The following is a 25,703-nucleotide window of genomic DNA, read 5'->3' as shown; positions in this document are numbered from 1 at the left end:
ACGGATGAGGGTAGCCAGAGGCGATGTCACAGTTGTTAAAGGAGGCTTGGTAAAGGAACATATTCGGTTGTTGTTGGTATCACCAGCTAGGTTCTGTGTACACAGTTAAGTGGACAGCGTTTATGCTCCAAAAGCAGAAAGTCAATTGATTGATGTAGATAGTTGTGTCTCTCTCTTCCAACTACCCCTGAATCCGTCTCGACACCAGAGCCGCAGCTTAGCGCAAGATTACGTACACCGAGCAAATGAATGTGATCTATCAGCCGCTAGCGGTGAGTACCGCTCGCTTGTTCTGACAGAGGATATGTCCCGACAGTTGTGCAATCTCCCCGAGGCATTGCCAGCACGGAAGTGGGTTGTTCATATCGTCCCACACGTCGATGATGTCGTCTACGGTATACGTCAGAGACATCTGTGGCTCATCTTTTAGCGTATGTTATTAAGGTTAAGCTGTGTCATATGTACCTTGAAAACCGCTATGTCTGGTTGATGAGTGGGTTAGCAAACGACAATCAAGATGGCGTGGAAACGCAAAGTACGTAGGTCTAATGGGTGAAAAGTCGTCGTGGGAGGAGCGTGTTGTTTCAGTGTGGGGGTGGTAGAGGAGAAGGTGAGGTAAGAGTGAGCTCTAGTTATTATATGCTAAGGACACGGCATTCCCCAGCATCTTACTGTCCTAGATAGATAGGAAATCTCCGAAAATAACCTTTAGAAAGCCCTTGCCCTACCTCTATAGAACAGGATTTTATAGAAGAAATAATGTACAATTGATTAGCCCAAGTGATGAGTACAGTAAGAGTCTTCTTCCAAGATATTTTTTTATGATAATACAAGGAACTCTCAGGCATATATTCCAAGATGAACTAAAAGATTCTGTTCCAGCTCAGGTACGAAGGGACAATATCAACATAGTAGCATACTAAGCATGGAAGGAGAGAAAGAGAGATGGTGAGAGAAAAAGAACGAGACATGATCGAAATACATGAGATTGGCACAGATTCTGCTTGGGCTATTGGGTCACCTGTTACCACTTAATCACAATAAGATTGACACAACGCAGAAGATTTAAGTCATATCCTAGCTTAATTCGGGGGTGCGATAGTTATAATGTGGAAATTCTGAGATAGCATAAGATGGTTGTACGGACCATCACTAGTAGAAAATGAAGTGGAGTTTGCCTGGAGATCTTATTCCTCGTGGCCCTGGTTTGAAACCGACAGGCAGCGATGCGTTATGGTTGCCGTGGACCCTGGTCAGAGCATCCGCGCTAGTTAGATCATCCCTGCAGCCAGATGGGGTTGAAAGCCTCAGCACCATCTAAGAGATCGAAGGTGCAGCACCTCGTCTTAGATCTAAGGGGTTGTGTTGAGGATAAGCCTAAGACGATCCACGGCACCTGCATGTAGGCTTTTTGCATTCAACAGAGCATGTATGGAAAATTATATCTGTAAAGTCAAAATGAGTTGACCTGAGAGGCATGTATAAACATGAGAATTATCAGCAACGCATGTATACATAAGTAAGCCAAGTAGTTTTGGAAATATAGACGAGAACTCGTCTCCAATCTGAGTCGAGTTTGTCAGTAGATGCATCCCTACCCTAGGCTAGAGTTCAGATTCTAGTAGAGGATGCGTCTTGATAACGGCACAGGTCTGGACATCGTCATCTTGTGGTTGGGAATCAGAGCTGGAGTTCAGCACCCGAGGTCTTTTTATTGGAGTGATTAGGTGGCTCGACTTGTCCATCGATCTGCTCGCTTTTGCTTTCCTGCTGACGAAGTAGGAGCCAGCTCTCATAGATCAAAGAAATCCAGAAGCTTATTAACGTATCGCCGAAGCATCCCAATATCAATTGGAACGCGAGGAAATTTATTACTGAACCAGAAGCTCCTAGTGAAAGGATCCCATGGTACCAATCGGCGTAGGACTGCTATCTTAGGCTCTGGAAATTGAAAGCAAGTCCCTCCGGTGGCGGCGCAGTTGTGGCACTTGGTACTGCCGTCGCGAAAGTGGCACAGACTTGGGTAAGCACCAAACCGGGCGATATTCTCAGCGCAACAGACACAGATTGCGGGCTTCGAGAAATCAACACGCAGGTGTTCCGTAACTTCATCGCACCCAGGGAACTTCTTAAGATAGTGGCGCATCTGAGCTTTCAACTCGAGGCTCGCGGGAGCTCCACGTTCCGCTAACAAATTGGACAAAGCAGGGACATGAGGAATATTCCTCATCGCAGACGTGGCAGAAGTCTCAGCCTTGACCCTAGGACTAGTGGGACGAACGGGGTTATCCCGAGTCGCGCTAGCAGAGTCTCGAAACACGACGCCTGCAGGAGGCGAATCCAATATCATATGGTCTTCGGTTTCGGTTTCACTGTCGCCCTCGCTATCTATGTTGATAGGGCTCTATAATTGAGTAAGTCATTGTAGCTAAGAAAAAGAGCCCATATGAAACCCACTGTAGCACTCATCGAGGTGGTGGTCTGTAATAGATAATGAATCGACAGAATTCATCAGATTCGACGATAGTATAATAAGCGACAGGGTGAGGAGAACAGTCACGAGTTAGCGAATTATGTGCTGAAATTTATTGGAGGCAAGGAGAGATAGAGGGGAGGAAGAGAAAGGAAGTATTAGCAGATAAGAAGAGGTGAGGTTATATGAGCAAACCTGAATGCGGAGCATCACGAACTCCGGAAGTTATCCTCTTTTGAAGACTTATAGCTTTACAATAGCGGCAATAGCCACCGGTAAAAGAATTACGAAAAGAGAGCTACTCTACATCTGTAGCTCCGGATAATTGCTAAGACGCAGTCTTAAATCCAGACAAGAAGAGAAATCAACATATAGTCTTGTAATTAGGCCACTTCTCTAAGTAATACTCGGAGCCGAAGAAGATTGAACTGGGGAATTCGATCGATAGAAATCACGCGTTACGGATCAAGCACCCATGGCAGTATTTGATGGAGATTCCCTCCTCTGGCGGTTGTCTCCGCGGATGTTGCCAGGGCCAGCGTTTGCCGGATGCTTCCTTTCTGCGGCCTATAAGAGGCCTTGGTTTCTGCTTTCCCCTTCTTCGTCTTTCCATAGATGTCAGAGCTCGGAAGGTGATGTCTCGCGCTCCTTTTCTGCTTTTCCCTGCTTCTTGTGCGTAGAGGCGTGTGACGCCTTCAGTATTGATGAACCACGAAGTGATTGGAATGTTACCTTCTAGACTCTCAGAGATGTACCAGATGTACCACCTTCTCTCTCGGCCTCTCCTTTCCTTCCCCTCACTTACATCGTTTCAGGGCTGCGGCATACCCACGCATGCGTTTTACAGTTAGCTAATACTCAATATCACACGTTCCTCAGGTCTTAGTGCTCCACACGAATGTGATGCGGGACATCGCATCCAAAAGTACTGCACGTCGCGCTGAATGCGTAATTATTTTGAGAATGGCCCAAACGTGTAATGGGAAAATGTGAGAGATGATGTCTGACATTTAAACTGAACTCGATCGAGGTGAGGTGTAATCCACAAAACAATTTTCAATATATGTTGAAAACTCCCGACCTTGTCTATTCTATTCATTGCCTTTGCTTTTCGCCAGGATGTATCCCTCTCTCCAACGATGAGGTACAGTCAACAGGCACTCAGAGACGTTGAAAAGATAGTAGAACATGATATGAGTGGTGGAAAGATAAGTTCTGTTGACATTTACATAACCACATAGGTGGCCACACTCTGTAGTCGTGCAGTTATGCCAACGGTGTTGCTTTCAACGTCCGCCGCTTCCCTCTTCAGGCTATATATCACAAATATCTGGCAAACCGCAATGATAAAGGAGGTGTCTTGCTACAACCCTGGAGATGTCGAGCAGGACTTTCAATCAAGATGGATGCGAGAGAATTTCGCTTGTCGGTTCAGATCCCCTCCGCGTCCTGGCCCCTGAGCAATTGGGCAGCAGACAGGGCTCATGAAATGGACAATCTGGATGGCATTCCGCAGTTATCGCCACTCAAGCCACCATATCGCTTCATGCACACAGATTCTCCTTGTGATAGTTGGATGATCTTTTCCCCTGGTGAAGATAGACAGCATGTCACCATGCAGCTCCTACGAGATAGCTGGGTCATGTTCAAAAACATCCGCTTAGAAACATGGGTAGAGCAGGTCATAGGCTTACCCGCCGCATCCCTCGTGATCCTTGAAACCTTCCATGATCGACTGGCTTTTTCGCTGTTTACTTTTTTGCATCGATTTCCTCATGAAGCCACAAAATACCATGAAGTCGCACAGGCAAGTGGATATTGATGCCCCTCCTTACAGCACTCCCAATCTGACGCATGTAACCACCCCAGGCTATTGGGCGTACAGACTACTTTCTGCACCAGAGTGTTCGCCATGCTCTCGAAAGAGCTGAAAACGGACCTGAGTATCAAAGCCTTCAACTCGACGCTTCATTGATTCTGGACCCTTTGAAAAGCTTGATCTCCCGGCCGGACAAGGACATACTTGTCCGATTGTCCGCACTTGAAGTTCGTTATCGACGTTTCCGCACCAGTCCTGAGTTTGCTCGAGGGGATCACTTCTCTGTGGATATGCCTTTCCTTGTGTTGATGACTGAGCATCCTGTGAAGGCGGTGGCAGCACGACTCACGAAGGCGGCATTGGAAGGCTTCTTAGCGCTCTGTGTGACCAATTTGGTGGATTACGCGGGGCCAGTCCGTTTGTTAGGGAAGGCGTGGGATCAACTGTCTCAGGATGCCCGGGAGCTCGCTGCTGTAGATTCGGTCCACCAGAAACTGATCTTACTCGCCAAGGTGAGCTCATAGAGACATAGAGATGTCGACATTCGACATTTGAGGCTAATAGAAATACAGCGCCTGTTAAGACTAAACAATTTCTTCACCCTCACCGCGATCTTGACTGGTCTTCGTCTCGCTGGAATTCCTCTCGAGCCCACACTGGCAAACTTTATCGATCCATCGGATAATCACCGTACGTACCGACTGCAACTGCACAAAGAACCATCGCTGCCATTTTTGTACCCTTTGATGATTGACCTGAGAAGAGGCAATAACAAGGCTCTCAAGCCAATCTTCAGTTTTCTTGCTTACGATGGGGCATTCAGGGATGATATCAGAGTGTAATTTCAGCACTAAGACTCTTTACTCCGTCCATCATATTCCCCCGTTAATATATGTTGAGCCACTCCCCTATTCAAGGCGTCTCGCCACCGATTCGTAAATAGTAGCCCACCGAGTCCGAGCCATTCTGGACTGTGCCGCCGACAATACCGAAGGTGTAATAATTCGAAATCTGGCAACTGTAATGTAGCTTGTAGGCCAGATTGATAAGGTTCTGACACTTAGTGGTGATCATAGCAGCATTCTTCGCAAGTCAGATTCTGCCCTACTTGTGATTGACGGGTTCATGAGTCACATACGTGGTTGCAGAAAAACAGCCCTGACTGGTTTAGGTATGAGACACGAACACAGTCATTAGCTTCTGCCGTGCAATTCTGCTCTCCAACGTCTAGAAGGTGTTGGATATTGTTGACAGTCGGCTGGACATATGCGATTCCGCGAGCATAATAGCATGTGGGCTGCTCCTGTATAGTTCAGTAGTATCAGTTTCGGGCCCAAAGTGGTAAGAGAGATAACTTACGTCGGTGTCAATCCCGGCAGGCAATGATGGTGCGGCATAGTGCGGCGGTGTCAAGTCCTGTCTGGGTGAGCAATGAGGGGAAGGATTAAAACACGTATCGGCTATTGTACCTCCCGCGCCTGCAAACTCCGGTACGAGTTTCGACCCGCAGTAGTCGGTCCTGCGAGCTGCTTTCGTTAGCTACAGGAGAGCAGATGACTTCCGGTGAGGAGCCTACCGTCAAAGCAAAGAACAGGAAGAACGCAAACAGCTTTTGCAGAACAATCATTTTAACTGACGCTCCTGGCTGTCTTCCTAATACAAATTTAAACCCAGCTAGATGGAAAGCTCTAGGTTTTATACTGTCCTTGGCCAGTGTCTTTGGGAAGGCGTGGTCTGGAACCCCAGATGACAGCAGCCGTCTCTACAGGTTGACGCACTTTTATGCTGTCATTCCTAGCCTCAACAAAATGAGCCGATACGCATCTTTTAACTTTAACTGACTGATTAAATGTTACTGATTCCCGTTACGGCCATTCAGAAAAACCACGTATAAAGAGTGTTCCTGGCCTCTGAACATTAAAGATGAATTTCTAGACTAGCTCATGTCTGCCTTGATGTATCTTAAGATCGTCCTTGTGGCCTTGGCCACGCAAGCTTTTGCACAACTTAAGATCAGCCAGTTCTCTGAACACACATGCAACTTTCTCCAAGCGTGGACAAGCGTCTCTGGCTCCACACCCTCTATTCGCTTCAGTATCGAGGGGAGACAGAATGACTACAACCTTTCAACAAACTGTGTCTCACGGGTGGAGTCTAGTTTCAGAAGCTGTAAGTTTTCCGAAGTATTGAAGGTCAAGTACTGACTTGTCTAGGTCTCAATGGATCAGATTTTGTCTGCACTGAATTGGAAATTCTCTTTCATGGTCCTTCATCGGGTCAAAATGGACAGACTCTCTTAGTACGACAGGGACCTGCCTGCGAATGTGCAAGCAGTGTAACGTCGGTTAGCACTGCAAGCATTACCTTGATCCGGCCCTCAATCAGCATTGTCAGTTCGACCGACTCTGCCAGTTCGACCGACTCTGCCAGTTCGACCAACTCTGCCGGTTCGACCAATACCGCAGTTCATAGTCCGAGCTCGCTATCGTCAACCCCTTCTTCTGCCCTTACGACTTCAACATCAACCGTTAATCAATCCACTTCAAGTGATTCCCTTCCAAGTCCTTCGAGTACTCAAGGAACGCTGACGGGATCAACATGTCTGATAAAGTAGGTCCTCACACAACATTAGTCGCTTTCAAAGACTTCAGCAACTGACTTGACATTCAGAAAGGCGGATTACGATGCCGGTGGGCCGTGTCATTGCTCAGATGGCACAACACCGGGGTACTCTTCTAGTTGTGTGTTGTGCCCTTGAATGTATGAAACGGTCTGGGCATCACTACGGGCAACGATGGGAGGCTTACTGCCTGGAGCCAGAATACACGTGTCAATTCGAAAATACGGTAGTCAATCCATTTTTATTACCTTTGGACCACATTAGAATACTGTAACTGTCAAGGTAGGATTTTCCTCTAGTCTACTCGGGTGAGAAGTGTTGAAAACTAGTTGGGCTTTGTTATGGCAAGCGCCGAATGCCTTGCTAACCCCAAACCTTTTGAAGCGGTCACTTTTAGGAAGAATCTATCTAGAATGTTTTTAAGCGACATCTCAAATTAACCTAACGATCTAACCCGTATCTCGTAAAATTTACTTCAGCGGACCGAATGAGTTCGCATATTGATGAAATATGACGCGACACGTCTGGTGAAAAGTATGCCTCCTGCATTCTATATACTGGACCGAGGCAAATGCTAGGGCAAATCTGGATTAGAGAAGGAATACGAACTTGATACATGTTTGATACACACCGCAAGGGTTGTATATTGCGATAAAGCTAATATGAATAGAAGTAATGACGCTATGGAATAGCCCAAACTACGTCTTCTGTATGTAGTTATAGACTCGCAACTTCCGACTTTGAAGGTACACGCATAATCTTCTAAGCCGCTTGAACGCACATGGCTCCATACAAGTCACGATTCAGAGCTCCAATCTTCGTCAGATGAAGGTTGACCCGTCCCGGGGGCTGCAGCGCGCAGTCGACCCAGCGTTGCAATCGCATCTTGAAGCCATTCCGTGGCCTCTTGAAGCTCAGTAGTCTCCACTACTGGCCGTCCAGTCCCTGGTTCCTGCATGGACTGGGAGTATGGAAGATAGGGCCTGCTCATAATGATTGCGTGAAGCCGGCCATCCGGGTGCTCACGGTAGTAGCGGCAGCAATCGTCAGTGCTCATTCCTCTTCCGTGCTCCGCGGGGTTCGAAATATGAAAATAGTTTCTTCCCAAGCCATTGAAAAACTCGGTCAAAATGTCTGGATCCTGAGGAAGCTGTATCTCATACGTGGTGTCATCTAGTGAAACGTCTATCACAAAGCTTTCAGGTACCAGGATGCTCTGGCCGATGGTGGGCACCGTCGGCTGTGGTTGCTGGATAAGGAGGTCACTGGGAGCATCAGGTAGCGGAGTGTTGACAGGCTCTGCCGCCGCAAAGCGAGGCGTAGGCTCCGCGGTGGATCCTTCCACTCCTAGTGAGGTGACGACAGCAGGGCCCTGAGTCCCCTCAGGCCACATCCGAACACCGGGACCATTCCGGCTTCCAGTGAGGTAGAAAAAGAACATAAAGAAGACTGACTGGCGAAGAAAGCCTGCTGTGACTCGTGGAAATGTCCAGGCCTGCTGGAGCGCTTCCGCTGACAGCGCGAAGCGATCTGCATCGATCGAGTCCGTGTATGGTTTCCCGCTCCTGCGCTTTACTGGAATCTCCATGTCCGTTTCCGGGAAAACAGGTTGGATGTGCGGGAGAGGGGGAAGATCCTGCGGCAAATTTGCTGATATGCCCAGACGCTCATGGACACGATAGCCTCTCTGCCGGACAAGACGGAAGAAATGCTGCCACAGCAATGCACGCTGTTCAGTGGAAGGTTGACTCGTGGTGGGCCTGGCATGGCCTTCCTCCCGAGAAGGTGACACGCGGCGCCGATGCTCGGTCATCTCGAATCCATACTGAAAACTGAACCGCCAGAACTCCCAGAGATCTGACTTGAGCGCTTCATGTCGGTACGATGTGGTGAGCGGGATGTGCGTATCGAAGTGCTCATAGACCCTTTCATCAATGGTGACCTTACGATTGGGGTCAGGCAGGAACACCTGTTGCATTACGCTCCGTCCTACCTCGAGGTAAAGCCTATCCTTGAAAAACGTCTCGAGAGAGGGGATTGGGAAATCGATATTGATCAACCGCTCCCAAACAGCTTGGCGGTCATGGGCGGGGATGGTACGAAACAAGTTGCCTTGTCCCAGTTCACTCTCCAAGAACCTGAAGTCTCTCGGCGAAACCTTCGGGACTCGCGACTGGATTAGACGGACGGTCAAGCCGTCGATGAGACGCAGATGCTGGTAATTGCCTCCCACCAGATCTAGAAAAGTTTGATATATCCGATCCCAGTAACACATGATAGCCTGTGAGCATCGTCAGTGCCGGGACAGACGATGATTCTCGGGACGCAGACAGGCTCACTTGGTCGCAGCGCATGGCAAGCACTTTGTGGAGCAAGCCAATCCGCATACCCTCCCATAACCCCTCGATTGGTAAAAGCCTATCGAGTTTCTGGGGTAGCGTCGGGTGCTTAAAGAACGCTCGGAGGTATTTTGCCTTTTTGCTTCCACACATGGTCTCCAGCACGGCCCACCAATTGTTCGCTGCGAAACGATTGACGGGATCTTCTAGATATCCTTCATAGCGCCGGATTCGCTCATAGACCAAGCCGTCCGGAGGCCGACGGTCATTGGAATATTGTTCTCGGAGGGAGCGAATGAACATATCCTGTGCGGATTCACTTCCGTCGCGGCCATGACCTATCAGCACATCCGGCGTGCCACTCTAAGCAATGCATTCGTCATTGGAGCTATGGGGGAGTCACAATATTTGCCTACCTGTTTGTTCAAACACGTAGACATCCACAATCCACCATTGGTTTGTAGGGCCCAGCTTTGTTCGCGCGGCTGTAATCATCGTCTCATGATCCTGCGCGTGAAGGTGGTAATCAATATCCACGTCTAGCCAGTCCAGTAATCCATCGCAATACCGCAGGCGAACGCGGGAGCCCCAGTCAGCAGCCGGGATCAGCACAGGAACATGGCAGTCCTGCATGAATCGCTGGCATCCCTGGATGTCCATAATGCGTCGAAACCGCTCGAAATTCTTCTGGTTATCCATCTGCTTTTTGAAGCTTCTCTCGAACACGAGGCGGGAGATGTCGACCCTCGCAGTGGCTTTGAAACATCTTCGACGCGATTCAAACAAGCCACGCTGAATCTCGTCCATATAGTCTTGAGATACAGGGGGCATTACGATAGATTATCAATCGTTTCGTATAGCTGTGAGGCCGTCGGCACTGAATCCCATTAGGCGAACACTGGGATTACATTGCCATTTTATCAAGCAGGAAAGACGACGTATCACGGACCATGCACACGCATACAGACAACGTTTTCCACCATTGATACGAAAATGTTTGACCGGCAAACCATTCCTCCGAAATGGACACCGGCCATAATTGAGGGCCCAGATTTCCGCCACTGTGTCCCTCATTTTTTTGCGTCATAAATGATCTGGTCTCTGCGCCCGCATGCACCTACACACCAGCCAGTGCGAGAAACACTATAAATCAGGACCGGGGGATCGATTGAGAGTTTTCAGAGACGTGCGATACACATATTCCTTTCCATGTCATGTACAGCAAGATGCGTCTTCACGCTGGTAACAAGCTTGAGTTTATCTTCTCTGTCGGTTCTCTCGCTCTGACTACTGGGGTACTTATTTGCCTTGCGGTCGTGTTCGCGGGATGCACCTCTCCATCGTCCCCGAAAGATCTGTACTTTATGAAGGTCGGTGCTTCGGTCTAACACTATAGTGTAACATTTTAGGCTGACATCGCCGAGTAGGTGAATCTAAGTGATTTCCCCACAATCGGAAAAGTTGACCTGCGGCGATCGCTGAGCATTGGTGGTACGGATGTGTCGAGTCTTGCAGATACAGCCGCGAGTGAGACTACAAAGACGATGAACAGTGCAGCAGATAGTGTGTCTCAGGCATCGGCCGCAATAGAGACCGCCGCCAGCCAAGCCCAGAGCCGCCTTGAGTCGATTGCCCGTGAGCTGAAAGTCAATCTGCCTGCGTATTATTCGGTCGGGCTTTGGGGTTATTGCCAGGGACAGACTAGTGATGCGCGGCCGACAAACTGCACCAGACCGACAACGTCGTTTTCGTTCAATTTACTGGACATCTTCAGGTCCATTTCTCCGGAGATCAACGACCTGTTCCCCAGCGACGACACCAAGGGTCTCACCGGGTCCCTCAAGTTGTCCAAGTGGGCCACTTCTGCCTATATCGTGGGCTTTACAGCCACTGCTCTCTCCTTCGCTGTGGGACTCGTGACTACGTTCCGTGAACGAAAAGGCGGATGGACCAAGATTCTACAAGTACTTTCTTCGACGGTACGTTTGAACACAGCAGCCACGATGGTGCGGATACTGAGTATTTCTAGGTGGGGTTGATCTTCATCGTCATAGCCTCCGCACTGACGACGGCGATATATACGACCCTGACGGGTGCCGTCAAAGTGGTGCTGGGAAGCTTCGGTGCCCACGCGTCACTCGGCGTACGTATTTTTGCCGCGACCTGGCTGGCCGTTGCTTTTTCGTTCTTCTCCTGGCTTACGTGGATTATTGTCTTGGTTTGTTGTTGCATTTGAAGGGTCCGCGTTAGGTCCGTCGAGCACTGGTAGATGGTAAATAGTAAATAGTACAAACGGGATATCGATTGATCATTAAGGCATTCTTCGATGTAGTGCTACCAACCAATTCGGGGAAGATACTGAAGTTACCGGCTATAACAGCAAGCTGATACCGTATGGCATTGTTTGCAAGAATAGGGCTAGTCTACCAAGGGGACCCAATTCAAAAAGATGAGTTGAATTCAGTTGAAGAAGAAAAGAGCGGATGCTGCAAGGACATGTTAGGGTGTCCTTGCTTACTTGAGTAGGGAGACGGGGCTAAAACCACCGATTCTCGGAGTGTCAAGAATCCCCTATTACAAATAAAGAAATCACGACACAAATGAAACTAGACTATTCAGGGTGTATTTTACTACCCACTATCCTTGACGCCAGCCTTTGACAGGACCGACCGACGACGCCTCGCACCGCGGAGCTTCACGCTAGAAAGGCAATTCCGGATTCTCAGTCCTGTGTAAGCTCAACGGTTCCACAAGTAAATGGTCCACCGGACTAGGATCACGGCGGGGGAAGACATGGCGAGCAGAAAACCGGTGATCGATCGGGCAAAACTCCTCACAAGATGACTGAGCATCACAGGCCTGGTCAACCAGATCAAACGTCGACTCTTGCAGTTCCCGGAGGATTTTGTAAGCATGATCAGAGCTCTGGCTTGGCGAACCTTGTAGACCTGACTGCTGATGTCGGAGCAATTCTTCTGATGCCTGTTCGATCAGTTCTTGTAGGCGTTTGAGAAGGCCGTAACAAGCACGGTAGTAAGCATTCTCGCCCTGCTGTCTACCGATCTGGCGGACGACTTCCACAATTCCATCCATTGTGAAGAAGAGAATAGAATGCGCATGTTTTCGAGCTCTCTTGTTTATTCAAACAGTCAGGTTAAATAGTCGATGGAACGCAACCTCAGCTTCACCGATATCCGCTGCTATTACTTGATGGGATGGTGTCCGATACAGGCTATTTTCTGAGGCTGCGAGGGCGCACTCCACGTCACGCTTTTCCTTCTCTGGACTAGACAGTCGGCATTGCCAGATGGTCAGAAGGAAATCTAAAGATTAGGTTGAACAGGTCCTGAGCATCCTATAGCCCTAGCAATATAAAAGGTTGTCGATCGCTCAACTATCGTCCTAAAAAGCATTGCTCTTAGTTTCTGGCAAAAATGTCTCACGCACAAAGTGAAAATCTACGTGACTGCCTGGTTATTAGCCTTATCGACATTTTTGGAGTGTCATATTTTTCTCTTTTCGCTATCCAGTACCTGATATTCAATTTCCCGTCTACGCCTGCCGATATCGTGAAGGCACTCTCTGTGATCTTCTTCGCTATCGGTGTGATCGGCTGGTGCTTATTGTCTCTATCCTATCGACTGATTGCCTGCATCCAGAGGGATTACGCGGCTTACTGGCAAAAGTTAGAATTTGGAGGTGTCCTGCTCCTGATTTGGACTACCACCCTACCCACCGTGGTTCTTCTATTCCCTACTCAGCCTTTGCTACAGTTAGGATATCTGGCTATGTTCAGTCTTGTTTTCGTGGGAAGCTTGGTGGATATCTTCGCGTACGACCCCAGCATTACTATGATTCGGGTACGGTTTCCATATTACTGTACCTCGCTTGGCATCCTTGCCTTGGTTCCGATAATCCACTCGTTCACCGAAGCCCCAAGTGCTACCCCCGCACTGGCAATTGCTTTTGGTCGTATGGCTGTGGTGAATACAATGGGTGCCGTGTTTTACCTCCTCCGTCCCTTGGAGCGAACGCGCCTTGTCTCAGAATGGCAGCCCAGCCTCTACGTGATGCACATAGCGTTGGCCTATAGTGTTGCCAGATACTCTCAAGCTATTCTACAGAGCTCACTTTGAATGGCGCCCGAGGTGGTTCTGCAAACTTTCCTGTGCTCTCTCGTTCTCGATTTACAGGTTAGTCAATGATGATAGTCGCTGGTCGTGATAGAGACCTGCCAATCATGTTTATTCGGAAACAGCAAGATGGTTATTTGCAGTAAGGTATATTGCCTCTTTATACATTTACCGATGGTCAAACCGCAACAGAGCAAATCCCACGTATGAGCTTAAAAAAACAATTTCCGTGATTTTTATTCCTTTTTCTTAACACGATTATCTTCATCGAAGCGTAGACAACGATGATGTAAATAATGAATATAAAGGGCAAGAACGGATAGTCTAGATAATAGGGTTTAAGAACCGCGGCCGGCCTTGAGGGATAGTCTCAACCTTTCACCGTTGAGAGTTTGCACCCTAAGCCGTTAATCCAGTGTGGTTTATTGTTGCCTAGATAGCAGTCATTAGTTTACTTAAACGAGATTTATTCTGGTGACTTATGTACATATTCAACCACCGACTAAAAACCAGACATGCTTAGCCGCTGAAGCGGTTGTGCTCGTTGAAATCGCACCGTAATCTTGGTACTCCGCGTTATCTATGGCTGTGTTCAACCGCCACTATGATTAAGTTCGCATCTTCTAGCACAGGAGGCGTCATCTAGTATTTATTCTCTATAGAGCCTAGCAAGTTTAGCCTCTTTGGTGAACGATAGGCTGTCGCAAATTTGAATATCCCCGAGCTCACGAGCTTGACTATTACGAAATGCTGGACATATTGCCAGGAGAAATTTTTTATCAAATTGCTGCTTTTGTAACAGTGCTCATCTTTGATATTCCTGCCCTACTCCAGTCTTACCTAGCTAGTTGCCACCGAACAGTTTGCATGCTGTCGGCCGGGTATCTCGCCGACTTCACGCGATCTTAACTCCGGTAATCTACCGGTCCATTACTCTCCGTGCTGCAAGCGAATGGGCGCTCAATGTGCTCGACGTCAACTCTTTTTTCCTCCATCACGACCCCGGCCGGGCTCAATATTGCTTACGGCATACGAGGCATCTTTGTATCCCGGCACTAATTCAGTTAGTCCGCTTTAGCCCGTGTGCATACTGTAATATCTTCCGGATGACTGGCATGAATGGGTGTTCGCCTGATGCCATGAGCGATGCAGACGCCCATCAACAATTCTTGCACGACCTAGAGCGACAAATCTCGCGAATTTTCTTATGCCTCGAACCGCATAGCCTTCGTACCTTTGAGTCAGTTTTCTTTCGTTCTCATCAATCGCAGTGTAACTGACTAATTGCAGATAGCGACTAAGTTTCGCTTACTTGTCTTGTTATCAAAGGCGCCAAGTAACGTAATCCACGGTTAACCTGGTCACACGGTTAACCTGGTCACCCACCGCCATTAGTAATTTTTGAATCAGGATATCTTAACCAAGACGCATTAATTAATTTAAATGTACCGATTTTTACATGAATTGATCCTGTGGCCAATCTCCCTACACCCACTACACCTAGGCAGAGCCCTCTTTGCTGATTGGTCTGCCTGAATAGGCAATTCGCCCTGCCCATGCGATTCTACCGTAGGTGCTTCCGCTAGTAAATCTGGCTGCGCAACTAGCTGTAGGCCCTCTTCGACCGTAAGACCCTCTCCGTAAGGTATCTACTTAGTCGACCGAGTACGCTTCTTCACTACCTTCTTATTTACTACGAGTAGATCTGCGTTTTCTTGCGCTAGTAGCGCGGTGTTATATAGCGCTATGCAGTGGCCCTTAATAATCTAATCTAGTATGATCTTTGATAGGCTCGGAGGGCTATTCGACCGCTGCTTTAATAGATCTTTGAGCATCGAAGCTTACTTTTATAGCTAAACGACGGTTCTAGGTGTTCTTGGCGTGAATTAGCTAGATCTACTACTTGGCCGGCTGCTTGCTAGTGTAGGCGTTCGTAGAGAGATATTAAGCTTCGAAAGTACTCTTTCTGTATCGACTAGTACTAGGCCACTAGCCACGAAGCTATTCTGAATAATAGCTAGCTATTAGAAGGCCTCTAGCCGCGCGCGTTAGTAATTATCCAAAAAATCGAACTTGTCGATATAGTTATATCCGCAAGGCGCAAGATCGCCTATAAAGCGACCGTACGCACGCTTAATAACTGCAAAGCATCTAACATCAAGTAGTTGTAGTAGATACGATAAATACGAAGGCATACAAAGAGGAATAATATTGTTTTCCGCGCATATTTGGTCGAATTAGGGTACAAGATAGCTCCCGTGGCCGTCAAGAATTAATAACCGAAAACGGCCTCGGACGCGCGAATTCGTGTGTAGGATAAAGTGCTTTTGTAGCCAGCGAAGGCCTATCTCATCGGTAGTCTAGCTATTATTCGAGACCTCGATCCGCTAGTCTTTTAGTAGGTTATCAAACCAACCCGCAATAGCGACTTTGCCTTTAAAGATCACGCATAGCGGTAGCGAATAGCCATCTGCGCAGATTGCTTCAACAGCAGTAACCTATTCGCGATTTCCTGGCTATAGAATACCTCGCCGACCGTAGTATTCCGCTCTCGTAACTACCTTCTGCGACGATATAAGGCCTATCGCGAATCCAGTCTCATCGAAGTTATAGATATCCTCCGATTAGATACCATTCTTATCGATAATACGTTATACGGTCGCAAACCACTCTCGTAGCGATTTTGGGTCTTTATTTAGGGCGCGCTAGTAGTCGTAGCGTCTCGAGAAGCGCGAGCGGAGCTCATCACGACGATTAATAAAGGTTGATAGCCAATTTATGCCTACTATAGTCGGAGGGGTCTCGCCACGCGCAGCGAGTAGGATATTCGCTATTTCTCGTACGGTAAAGGGCCTAGGCGCTGCTCCACGAGAGTCTATAGAGAGGATCCACTTAGTAAGCGAATCCTCTTCGAGTTGAGTCAGTTTCTGGCGATGGTGGTGTATATCGACGCGTGAGGACACGCCTGTAGCCCGTAGCTGTAATATAGAGAACGGTATATCGTATAGCTTCGCTGCGGCGCGTAGAGATTTGATTTGTCCCTTTTTAACACCCTGGAGGGCTAGTAGGATCTTGCCCTCCTAGTTGGCTAATTTCTGCCAGGATTCAGAGCGCTTTGGTGGCATGGCTACCTGATCAAGAGGAGTGTGTAGTGGTAGAGACGCGATTTTGGGTGGGTGACCAGGTTAACCGTGGATTACGTTAGAATACAGCTCGACTCTTTGGAGGGTTGTTTCGATTTCCTCCAAGAAGACGACGGACATGCAAATGCCATCAGTGAGTTTCTCCTGTCCTTCCATGGGCCACGGAGGCTTCGTTTGCATATATTGAATTTCCCACCCCAGGGTTCAGCCTTTGTGGAAGGCATGCATGCGCACTATACCACTCTAGAGCCATTTATATACCGATATATGAACGGCAACTGGCGCCAGTAGATGACAATCGACTATTTGAGGAAGATCAAGATGTTACCCCAGGCCGGGTCGGGAACTTGGGTCGCGTGATTGACCAGCGCCAAGTCACATCCTTAGCACTATCACTGTGTCTGAGAGCTGCCGTGAGTTGCTTCTATTAGAATTACCCGGAAGTGATGTATTAACTTCAATAGCAATTATGTTTTGAGTCAGTTCGGCAAGGATCCCAGCTACGGTTATTGCATCTACGGTTTAGCGGACCTGAGAGACTGCACCAGAGCCTCGCACGAGCGATCAGAGCTCTTCTATCGGAAACGGAGCGGCCAAGCTCTTCTAGCGTTCGCACGCCTGAAGTCTGCTTCCAGGGCGATAACCCAGTCGCCCGGTACCAGGCCCATGACATTTTCTACGACCTGTCCTACTCGACTCACATAGCCTCCCTTCAAAACAGCACGCTTCTTCCGGACTTGGCCGAGGCCATGGAGTTTGTATCGTTCGTAACCTGGGCATTCGGCCCGGAAGGTATACCGTCTCTGGAGGTGCTGGCATTAATTTCTCGCACGACGATCGCTACGAGGCCTAGCGCTTCTTGGTTCGACGTCGAGATCCGTTGAAGGAATCTCAAGCACCTGATGCATACCTGGACTTCGTACTGATCGAGTTAACGGATTTGGGTACCTGGGGGGGCTTCTTGGGCAATGGCGCCCTGTACCTTGCCCCATGCCCGAGTAGTGGCTTGATGGAGTCACCTTACGATTTTTGATTGTGGCCTAGCCGGGAATGGTCATTCAGTAATAGTGATCAAGATCTTTTCACCGATGAATGCTACTGCGATAGGCACATCCCTACCCAGAATACTTGACTCTTTCGTAGACGGTTATGAGCCTCAATTCTACAACGCTACCTCTTATTCCAACTAGCCTCGCACGTTAAACGTGGGTTGTACACTATACATCCTCAAACTGAAAAAAATAATTGCACCTACAGAGTTATGTGACTACGCCGAGCTTTTCTGTTGAACACCTGTATGTGCGGGACTATTTTAAATTATGAGTATCCGGTGAAATTCTGGTGAACCACTGCGCAGATAAGTTGCCACCTTTCTGGCGATCGATTGAGTAGAACTTTTGAGCGGGAATATAAAGCGGTCAAAATAATCACAAACCTAGCTATCCTATACTACTCGACCAGGGTTACATGCAAATAATCATACGATGGATGCCCCTACCTCGGTCGCTGGAGGCGACCGCCCGTGCAAGAGAAGACGAGACGACTCTGAAGCAAACGACTCCCAAGTCACAAATGAGCAGCAAACCAGAGACAAGACGCTGAGTGCTCCACATAGAATCAGGGTAAGTAGGTAAGATCTTTCCGTGAAGTATAATTCCCCGAGGCCACTAACGGGGTATAGGCAGTACCTCGTGGCATGAAATTGTCTCTTATGGAAGAAATAAAACGAATTCTGGACGAGAATCCTCCGCTTACGTCCGCAACAATGGAATTCTTTGATCTCTATCTTTTTCTGTGGGAGTCTTACGTGATCGATTCGGCGCGTAAGATCCGTTTGGAGGAGGAGCAGCGACGGCTGCAAGCCGAGAACGGTTGGCTGATCCACGCGAACAATCGATTGTACCAGGCTTGCGCCGACCAGGAGCTGGTGTTGTGGGACCGCCAAGAAGCGTTCGATTCCGTGCAGGATGCGGTGGTCAGGGTGCTTAAATCACTGCGAGTCCCGTTGATCACCCGTTGATCGACCGCGCTAACGGAAGACTGAGCGCGAGTATTGCAACGTGTTTCCGTGGAGCAGTACTAGGTAGGAGGCGCGTATTAGAAAACCTAGAGGTGGGTGAATACTTTAAACGGTTAATTATACTGATTTACGACGGTGGACAATGATACGATAGCAGAAAGTAGACTTTGCACAATCTTCTCATAAGTATTCTCACCTATCTAAATTCCAGTTTCCTTAGATATGCTATTTTAAAGGATCACGCTATATCAGGCTAACGAAAGTGATATCAATTTCACACTGCGTTTTTATTAATGTTATAGTATACTGCATTCCTATATAACCTATAACCCCTCTGCATCTCAGTTAGAGACTATCGTCATATTCTTGAGCATAATGGACTCGGTTTCTGAGGACCGCCTCTTGATCGAGCCATTCGATATCGATCTTGAGTCTCTCTGGGCGGAATTCGATGATATACCTAGCGCACCACCATCCATTGGATCCGACAATGACAGTCACGATACCATCCTTCCATATAATAGGCAAGCCTTTTATGCCCCAACTATCGCAACGTCCACACGTGTGGAATGTTTCTTTGAAGCAGGTACTTCAGCCGGTCGCTACTCGTTCTGGACAGGTCCAGACCTATTGTGCCCTCATACATGTGCCGACGATCTGTTTCTCTACATCTCTACTTTCCTGCTCTTAGATGACTTTCAGTGGCTGGAGTTTCGACTTAGCAAACTTCATGCTGCTACCGGGGAGGTCTTGGCGCAATATCTATTTTTCCTTCCCCGCATAGAATCGTTACTCGGGAATTTACGGCGGACGCGCGAGCAGATTGAGGATGTCCTGTCTCAGGCTACTTTTGGAGAGCACGCCAACTATCGCTTTCAATTGATCATTCGCCCTATTCTGGAATCGAATTACTATCGGACGGAAATTGAGAAAAGCTGTTTGTTTCCGTGTTCCGTGAGAGCATTATCTATGCTTGAACCACGGTATATTGTTAAGAACATAGTGGAGAACTTTACAATTTGACTTGTGCATCGATGCTTGTCCCTTTAGGTTAGGCAGACATTTCTCAACGAAAACAACTAGTTCAACAACCTTTCATTCCCTAGCATCGCGCGATTTGAGGAGAACTCGAGATATCTCAAGGGACTAGTCAGTGAATATCGCAAGAGACTAGTTAGCGGTCGTCTCTACTACTTTACTCTTCAAATTCGGTGACAGTGTTAATTTAACTAATAAATCTCCTGGTAAAGGTAAAACCAAGTGCGACCTGCGTAGCTGTTTAAACGAGATGTTAAGTCCCTTTCGCAAGCCTCATGAGAATGTTGAATTTCAGTTGGTACGGTGTCGGTGAAACCGTACACTGGTAAGAGCAATTGAACCACCTGGTTGTCCCTAGCTCTCTCCTTCATCACCATGAAAGCTTCACTATAACGTTAAGAATGAAACCCTACAACTGTTTGAACAACCCATCCGTTTGTCCGAAGGGGAGAACTTGCCTATACGCCAAGGGCTTCCTCAATCATCACTAAGTCTTCCGTACTCGATTGATTGGCATGATCTACCCTTGGTAGAGTCTAATTCTGTCTGGTCTTCGTCCTCGCCCCTAGAGGACGGATTAGATACTAATAGTCTCATTTCCCACATCGTCTAAATCAGTTAATTCTCTATGATCCCTCCTTTGTTTCCGTTATGCGTTGGTTTCTAAGTACCACTTTGTGGATCAACAGCAGGTACTATAGTTATATGGCCTCTATCTTCCTGGGTTTTCGCGATTGATCAAACTTTCTAACGGACACAGGCTCAGAACGGCAAGGGAACGGCTACCATCATGTTCAGAAAAGAGCCCACCCACAGTTACCCTTTTCCGGCCACATGAGGATGATGGACCACAAACCACAACGGTCGTCAATTGATGCACTTCGGTCCCAGATCCGCCACGGCCGCCGATCTGTCTTTTACCACAGAAAGCACTTTAGTGACCCGATCAGTTTTCCAGCGATCGGCATCTGTTCTCCCCGGCGGATGAGGTGTAAGCTCTATAGTACGAGGTGGATACACCGGCGGTAGCCATTCCGGAACTTCCAGCAGATTGACATTATGACGGAAAAAAGAGGAGCTTGTGGATTATGATACTCAGTGGAAATTAGTGAGGATCCTGAGTGCTTAAGCTTTTGTGTAGTTTGGAAAATGACAAGAAAGGAGGGCTAACCCTATCAATTAATATCAGGGATGCTCTGTATAGCTATGGTAATGCAGTGGATTTACTGGCCGGCGAAAGACAACGGAATCAATAAGGGGAAATACGAAGAGATGCAAAAGAGTGTTGATTCTCGACCTTTGATACTGCAGGGGTCGAGGGGGTTAAAATACCCTCGAGAATACCTGTGACCTAGAAGATATATGTCTGAGGTTGCGAAAGGTGGCGAAAAGTCCGCGTAATCTCCATACCGAATACCAGATCCTCGAAACCTCAGAGGTACTGTTTAAGTCAATACGATGCCGATCACCATTTTCCTGACATTTAAGCTCTGATGTTGTTTCCATCGCCCTATTCATGTTCTGTGAATGCCTGGAGCGAGGTGTAAAAACATTCTTGAATATTGTTTATTCTCGTTCAGGACACTGACGGAAACTGGAGACTGGTCATCCCACGGCTGCTGTGTCTGCTGAGACCGGCCAATTGGCTGCGTGATGTTCAGACCACACACGACTCGGCCCCAGGTCAAAGGTCAATAATCTAAGATTGCTGCCAACATGGGGCTGCACGCAATCCCTCACTGACTCGCGCATCTTTTCCCCCGCACACACTGCATGACACGCATTAGAGAGATCTGCTTTGCCAGCGGAACCTAGTCAGTCACGACCGTCACTCACCGGCCACGACCATATCCCCCCGTCGTTCTCTTATGTAGCACTTCATCTCTTTCCCTATGTCCACTGAATGACGATAAAAGCAAAGCCGATCTTCTTCTCGGTACGAGGTCGGCAGATCATCGTTAGATGTGGTCTCGCCGCAAAAGATTTTGAACTGTAAAATCTGAGAAAGGAATCAGCCTATGCTTAACTGACTCTTGGCTCGAATACGGACCTTGAAGCCACGGAAATCTGCTTTCAGAATCTCTTGTCTCCACTTCTTGACCCAGGGAGGATAAGCTGTATGTGATTAGCTCAAATTCCGTATACCTTGAAAATGACCTACCTGCAACCGCATCATCCTGCCAGAGAATCTCTAGTTTTCGGACTAACGCTTTCCGCTGACGACTGGCCTCCACCAACATCTCGATATATGAAAGTACTCGGAAAAACCCGATATCTTCGACCACCATCACGACGGTACCATATTCCAACAGATCTACGGGACGCCCGTACGGACCAAGCACGGTGGTGGGAAGGTGGAAGCTGCTCGAGGACACCCGGCTTCTTTCGTACAGGGATTGCATGAGACCCGTGTGAGGCCGAGTAACCATGCGGACAATATTGTGCGTATCGTCATTGTGGCATATGACCACGTAAAGGAGAGGGAGGTGGATCCAGGCTCTCGGCCCAGCTCGTGGCATCCATAGCTGCAGATATTGCCCTGGGCGGATTTTCCAGCGTGGCAACAGCTTGAGTTCTAGCCACAACAGCCCACTGGACGCACTCATACGGATATCCGGTCGATCATGAGTCCACGGCCTGTTCGAAATTAGGCTAAATCCACCCGTGACACCGCTGACGATCACCCAAAGGCAGATTGCTCCCAGCAAATACCAACGTCCCTGAGACTTTCGCTCGATGAGGTGGTATCCTAAGGCACTGACGCCCCAAATCCCCAGAATGTAGTGAATCTTTAAAGCAACCTGGGTATGGCGTCTTTGAAGAGCTGGCCAGCTGGCGGGAATGATCAGAATGAAACAAACCCCTGCCTGCGAGAGTCATTTAGTAGAGGCTGCATTTGGAGTTTAGATGTAGCTTACCAGAATTGGGAGGAGATATCGGGGAGATGTAACGACAGAGAGATGAACCCTCGAGGCGGCCGAGATACCGTGGAGGAGGGAATGAAAGACGAAGATACGTCCCGTCCATCGATGAAACCAGGCGAAAGAATGCCGGTCGACGTAGAACAGATCAGACGGAAGTCCGAAGTTGAGTCCTGTACAAAGCGGAGCGATGTTGATAACCGCCAGCCACCCTGCTCGATTTTGGACCATGGTCCAAGATGTGGCCCTGAAAGACAAAGCAACGATGTTTCCCGCAAGCATCATAGCCAGTACGCTGGCTTGGCTCCATGTGGGGATGTCAACCCACGTGAGCATTTGCAACATGGAGTAAGAGAAACGCCGCCACCAGAGTTTCGCTAGTCTGAGGCGCCATTTGCGTCGATCCTGCCGGTGTTCCTCCCGACACCAGGACCAACCATGCCGCCAAACCGAGTAGAGTAGCCAAGCAATAAACAACAGAGCCACGCAAAGCGCATAAGCCTCGGGAATGGATATATGAGAAAACCACCGGTGGACTCTTGATCCTGCTAAGGACATTTTCGTAGTCTGTACCGGTGTGAGGGCGATCACGTCTGTCTAAATACAGGGAGACTGGATGCGCGAGGACTGATGATTGTCCCAAATATAGACCCTAGATCATATAACAAGTATCCTCAAATATCTGCTGTGAAACGTCTTCAGTCTGACGCCTGGAAAAAGGTTACTGCAGGTGCACGTTATTTGTTTCGTGGAAATAACGAGCGGCATCAGTAACAATGTCTCCATCTCATTGTCGTTGGCCCTCAACTTCTTGCCTCTTAATACAGATTTTTTCAGTGCCTGTTATAGATGATTACTAACTCCTAAGTATTTTCTCCAAGTTTGCTCCCACTTGATTGTCGTTTGCCCTCAAATTCCTTCTTAATACAAATTCGATGGCGAGTCATTAACGTAATTCCCGCATGACCGGGTCACCCGGTTGAGCGGGTCACCCCATCCAAAATCGCGTCTTCTTACCTACATACTAAATTCAACCACCTACTATGCCACCAATTCGCTCTGAATCCTCGCAGAAATTGGCTAATCAGGAGGGCAAGGTTTTGCTAGCCCTTTCCGATATCAAAGATGGCCGTATCACCTCTCTTCGCGCGGCAGCGAAGCTATACGAAATACCCTTCTCTACACTACAAGCACGCGCCGACGGCCGAATTGCACGTGTTGATAAGCGCCCAAATCGCTATAAATTGACGCAATTAGAAGAGGATGCACTTACACAATGGATAATATCTATGGATTCACGTGGAGCAGCGCCTAGACCTGCTACTATTGGAGAGATGGCGAATATCCTACTAGCTGCACGCGGTAGCCAGCCTCCGCCTACTGTTGGAAAGAATTGGCCATCTCAGTTTGTTGAACGTCGCGATGAGCTTCGAACACGTTTCTCGGTACGATACGACTACCAGCGCGCATTAAACGAAGACCCAAAAGCCCTACGAGCCTGGTTTGCGACCGTAAAAAACGTGATTGACGAGAACGGGATACAACCGGAGGATATCTACAACTTCGATGAGACAGGCTTCGCAATGGGCCTTATATCTTCGCAGAAAGTGGTTACGCGAGCTGAATTCTACGGTCGGAGACGTCTTTTGCAGCCAGGAAATCGTGAATGGGTTACTGCTATCGAAGCAATCTGCGCAGATGGCTATTCGCTACCGCCATGCATAATCTTTAAGGGCAAAGTTGCTATTGCTAGTTGGTTCGATAACCTACCAAAAGACTGGCGATTTGAGGTCTCTGATAACGGCTGGACTACCGATGAGATTAGCCTACGCTGGCTACAAAAGATCTTTATTCCATCAACGAATTCGCGTATACGCGGCCGGTTTCGTCTACTAATTCTTGACGGCCATGGTAGCCACCTTACGCCCCAATTCGACCGAATCTGCGCAGAAAACGATATTATACCTCTTTGTATGCCTTCACATTCGTCGCATCTACTACAACCACTAGATGTTGGCTGCTTTGCAGTTATTAAGAGGGCGTATAGCCGTTTTGTCAGCGATCTTGCGCGTACGGGATACAACCATATCGACAAGTGCGATTTCTTAGAAAACTACCAACACGCGCGGCTAGAAGCCTTCCAAAAGCTATCTATCATTCAGAATAGCTTTGCAGCTAGTGGCCTAGTGCCAGTCGATGCAGAAAGAGTGCTTTCGAAGCTCAATATCTCCCTACGAACACCTACGCCACCAAGCAGCCGGCCAAGCAGCAGATCTAGCCAATTCACGCAAAAAACGCCTCGAACCGTCGTTCAGCTACATAAGCAAGCTTCAATGCTCAAAGATCTATTAAAGCAGCGGTCGAAAAGCCCTCCGAGCCCATCAAATGCTCTATTAGATCGGATTATCAAGGGCCATAGCGAAGCGCTATATAACACTGCATTGCTTGCGCAGGAGAACGCGAATCTACGCATAGCGAACGAGAGAATCGTCAAGAAGCGCAATCGGTCGAATAGGAAGATACCCTGCGAAGGGGGTCTAAGCGTCGAAGAGGGCCTACAGCTAATTAAACAGCTAAACCAGCCGGTAGAAGCTAATAGGGTAGTATCGCATGTGCAGGGCGAATTGCCTAGTCAGGCAAATCCACCACCTACCAGGGCCCCGCCTAGGTGTAGTGGGTGTAGGGAAATTGGCCACAGGATTAATACATGTAAAAATCGCTATATTTAGTTGAATTAATGGGTGTTGGTTGAGATAATAGATCTTGAAATATTCTGATGGGGGTAGGTGACCCGCTCAACCGGGTGACCCGGTCATGCGGGAATTACGTTATCGGTTATAAATCATTACTAAGCCCGAAATATTTGCTCTAAGTTTGCTCCATTTAAACCCCACATCTGATTCGAAGTGCGTCTTTGCGCACGGAGCGCAGACTGCGGAACATCTAAATAAGCATCTAGGTGGAGAGTGCCAACAATGAATCAATTCAAAAGTAATATAGCTCTGACGTCGGTAATATACCTTTCGGGCGACAGAGATATACATAAAGCTTATACGATAAACGACGGGGGACTCGATGTTACTATTCCATCAGCATTATTGAACCTCTCTATGTTGCAATCTTCTTGCTGCCTTTCGCAAAAGAGCTATGTTAAAAGTCATAGACAGTATTATGAATACAGTAAGGGACCCTCATCA

At 48.1% G+C, this 25,703-nt stretch overlaps 10 protein-coding genes across 10 annotated transcripts; 5 read left to right on the top strand and 5 right to left on the bottom strand.

The window, feature by feature from the left end:
• Positions 1 to 1,792: 1,792 nt before the first annotated feature.
• POX_f07358 (uncharacterized protein) lies at positions 1,793 to 2,469 on the bottom strand (the record flags this gene model as incomplete). Its single annotated transcript, XM_050116163.1, has 2 exons — positions 1,793 to 2,404; positions 2,458 to 2,469. 2 exons carry the CDS (start codon positions 2,467 to 2,469, stop codon positions 1,793 to 1,795), a joined length of 624 nt encoding a protein of 207 aa, XP_049966302.1.
• A 1,406-nt stretch (positions 2,470 to 3,875) lies between these two features.
• On the top strand, positions 3,876 to 5,134 carry POX_f07357 (uncharacterized protein; the record flags this gene model as incomplete). Its single annotated transcript, XM_050116162.1, has 3 exons — positions 3,876 to 4,271; positions 4,343 to 4,804; positions 4,865 to 5,134. 3 exons carry the CDS (start codon positions 3,876 to 3,878, stop codon positions 5,132 to 5,134), a joined length of 1,128 nt encoding a protein of 375 aa, XP_049966301.1.
• A 70-nt stretch (positions 5,135 to 5,204) lies between these two features.
• On the bottom strand, positions 5,205 to 5,919 carry POX_f07356 (uncharacterized protein; the record flags this gene model as incomplete). The annotated part of the gene is made up of 5 exons (XM_050116161.1): positions 5,205 to 5,375; positions 5,431 to 5,595; positions 5,652 to 5,708; positions 5,762 to 5,818; positions 5,869 to 5,919. 5 exons carry the CDS (start codon positions 5,917 to 5,919, stop codon positions 5,205 to 5,207), a joined length of 501 nt encoding a protein of 166 aa, XP_049966300.1.
• Positions 5,920 to 7,708: 1,789 nt separating this feature from the next.
• On the bottom strand, positions 7,709 to 10,082 carry POX_f07355 (uncharacterized protein; the record flags this gene model as incomplete). Its single annotated transcript, XM_050116160.1, has 3 exons — positions 7,709 to 9,193; positions 9,252 to 9,589; positions 9,668 to 10,082. The coding sequence occupies 3 exons, from the start codon at positions 10,080 to 10,082 to the stop codon at positions 7,709 to 7,711; spliced, it is 2,238 nt and encodes a 745-aa protein (XP_049966299.1).
• Positions 10,083 to 10,465: 383 nt separating this feature from the next.
• On the top strand, positions 10,466 to 11,487 carry POX_f07354 (uncharacterized protein; the record flags this gene model as incomplete). Its single annotated transcript, XM_050116159.1, has 3 exons — positions 10,466 to 10,621; positions 10,679 to 11,230; positions 11,281 to 11,487. The coding sequence occupies 3 exons, from the start codon at positions 10,466 to 10,468 to the stop codon at positions 11,485 to 11,487; spliced, it is 915 nt and encodes a 304-aa protein (XP_049966298.1).
• A 464-nt stretch (positions 11,488 to 11,951) lies between these two features.
• Positions 11,952 to 12,344, bottom strand: POX_f07353 (uncharacterized protein; the record flags this gene model as incomplete). Its single annotated transcript, XM_050116158.1, has 1 exon — positions 11,952 to 12,344. The coding sequence occupies one exon, from the start codon at positions 12,342 to 12,344 to the stop codon at positions 11,952 to 11,954; it is 393 nt and encodes a 130-aa protein (XP_049966297.1).
• Positions 12,345 to 12,685: 341 nt separating this feature from the next.
• POX_f07352 (uncharacterized protein) lies at positions 12,686 to 13,387 on the top strand (the record flags this gene model as incomplete). The annotated part of the gene is made up of 1 exon (XM_050116157.1): positions 12,686 to 13,387. One exon carries the CDS (start codon positions 12,686 to 12,688, stop codon positions 13,385 to 13,387), a length of 702 nt encoding a protein of 233 aa, XP_049966296.1.
• Positions 13,388 to 18,011: 4,624 nt separating this feature from the next.
• Positions 18,012 to 18,547, top strand: POX_f07351 (uncharacterized protein; the record flags this gene model as incomplete). The annotated part of the gene is made up of 2 exons (XM_050116156.1): positions 18,012 to 18,149; positions 18,209 to 18,547. 2 exons carry the CDS (start codon positions 18,012 to 18,014, stop codon positions 18,545 to 18,547), a joined length of 477 nt encoding a protein of 158 aa, XP_049966295.1.
• Positions 18,548 to 21,413: 2,866 nt separating this feature from the next.
• Positions 21,414 to 22,737, bottom strand: POX_f07350 (uncharacterized protein; the record flags this gene model as incomplete). The annotated part of the gene is made up of 4 exons (XM_050116155.1): positions 21,414 to 21,584; positions 21,636 to 21,700; positions 21,747 to 22,452; positions 22,504 to 22,737. 4 exons carry the CDS (start codon positions 22,735 to 22,737, stop codon positions 21,414 to 21,416), a joined length of 1,176 nt encoding a protein of 391 aa, XP_049966294.1.
• Positions 22,738 to 23,549: 812 nt separating this feature from the next.
• Positions 23,550 to 25,174, top strand: POX_f07349 (uncharacterized protein; the record flags this gene model as incomplete). The annotated part of the gene is made up of 2 exons (XM_050116154.1): positions 23,550 to 25,091; positions 25,139 to 25,174. The coding sequence occupies 2 exons, from the start codon at positions 23,550 to 23,552 to the stop codon at positions 25,172 to 25,174; spliced, it is 1,578 nt and encodes a 525-aa protein (XP_049966293.1).
• Between the last annotated feature and the right edge of the window lie 529 nt (positions 25,175 to 25,703).

Source organism: Penicillium oxalicum, chromosome VI (assembly GCF_001723175.1).
Source record: "Penicillium oxalicum strain HP7-1 chromosome VI, whole genome shotgun sequence".
Lineage (NCBI taxonomy): Eukaryota > Fungi > Ascomycota > Eurotiomycetes > Eurotiales > Aspergillaceae > Penicillium > Penicillium oxalicum.
The sequence above is the reverse complement of the archived record's forward strand: the minus strand, read 5'-3'. Positions and strand labels throughout refer to the sequence as shown.